The following is an 842-nucleotide window of genomic DNA, read 5'->3' as shown; positions in this document are numbered from 1 at the left end:
AAGTTTGCAGTATCGATATATGAACTGTAATTAATTCTCGAATTTCCAGTGACCGGTAGACCGAAATGCATAAATAATACGACCGTACATCATGTCGATCTCTTTCCTTCTGTGAAATGTTTTGGATAAATATATAATGTCATGTGGCACTTTCGTATATTTAATTCAAATTGATATGCTCTTTAATCAAATGAGGGTTTTTCGGTTTATCGAATACCGTGTCAATAGTAACACTGGTGCTCTAGAGCTAAATATATTTTTTGCTTGTATATTGCCGTTTGTCAGCTCGCTTTCATTATCTCTAGCAATAAATTATAAAAGATTGATGCACATCAATTATATTTCAGGGTGGTTAGTATCTTAGTCTTATTAAAAAACGCATAGATAACGAGAAAGAGCGATTTAACTATTCTTCTGACAGACACCTGTGTTGTCATCTGTGTACACTCGTCCGAAGATATCAATTGCGGGTGACATAGACTTACCTACGTATCACCTTTCTTGAAAGGTCAAGCGCTTCTACCCAGTATTTAACCTTCTGTGACTATTTTATTGCATAAAAATTACATCTGACCGAATGATATAAAGAGATATACGCTTAAGACCAAAAGTAAGGTGAAAGAAAATAGTGGATAGCAGGTGAAGCCAAGTGAACGGAATCGCACGACGTGGTTGTGTGGCAGCGAAAATGCTCCGAAGAGGCACGGGGCGAACTCCCCCATTCATTTTGGTGGGCCTTTTGCTCGTTGTGCTCATATTAGCCTTCAATTGTTGGACCCTTTCGTCGCAGAATTCCGACTTGCAACAGGAGATAGAGAAAATACAAGCTGAGGTCAAAATCA

At 38.2% G+C, this 842-nt stretch overlaps 1 protein-coding gene across 1 annotated transcript in view; it reads left to right on the top strand.

The window, feature by feature from the left end:
- Positions 1-436: 436 nt before the first annotated feature.
- LOC113823463 (uncharacterized) overlaps positions 437-842 on the top strand; it is a gene marked incomplete in the record, with an annotated part of 70,317 nt that continues 69,911 nt past the window's right edge. Inside the window, 1 exon segment of the mRNA XM_070127130.1 lies at positions 437-842. Coding sequence (XP_069983231.1) covers positions 689-842 — 154 coding nt within the window.

Source organism: Penaeus vannamei, chromosome 11 (genome assembly GCF_042767895.1).
Source record: "Penaeus vannamei isolate JL-2024 chromosome 11, ASM4276789v1, whole genome shotgun sequence".
Taxonomy (NCBI): domain Eukaryota; kingdom Metazoa; phylum Arthropoda; class Malacostraca; order Decapoda; family Penaeidae; genus Penaeus; species Penaeus vannamei.
The sequence above is the reverse complement of the archived record's forward strand: the minus strand, read 5'-3'. Positions and strand labels throughout refer to the sequence as shown.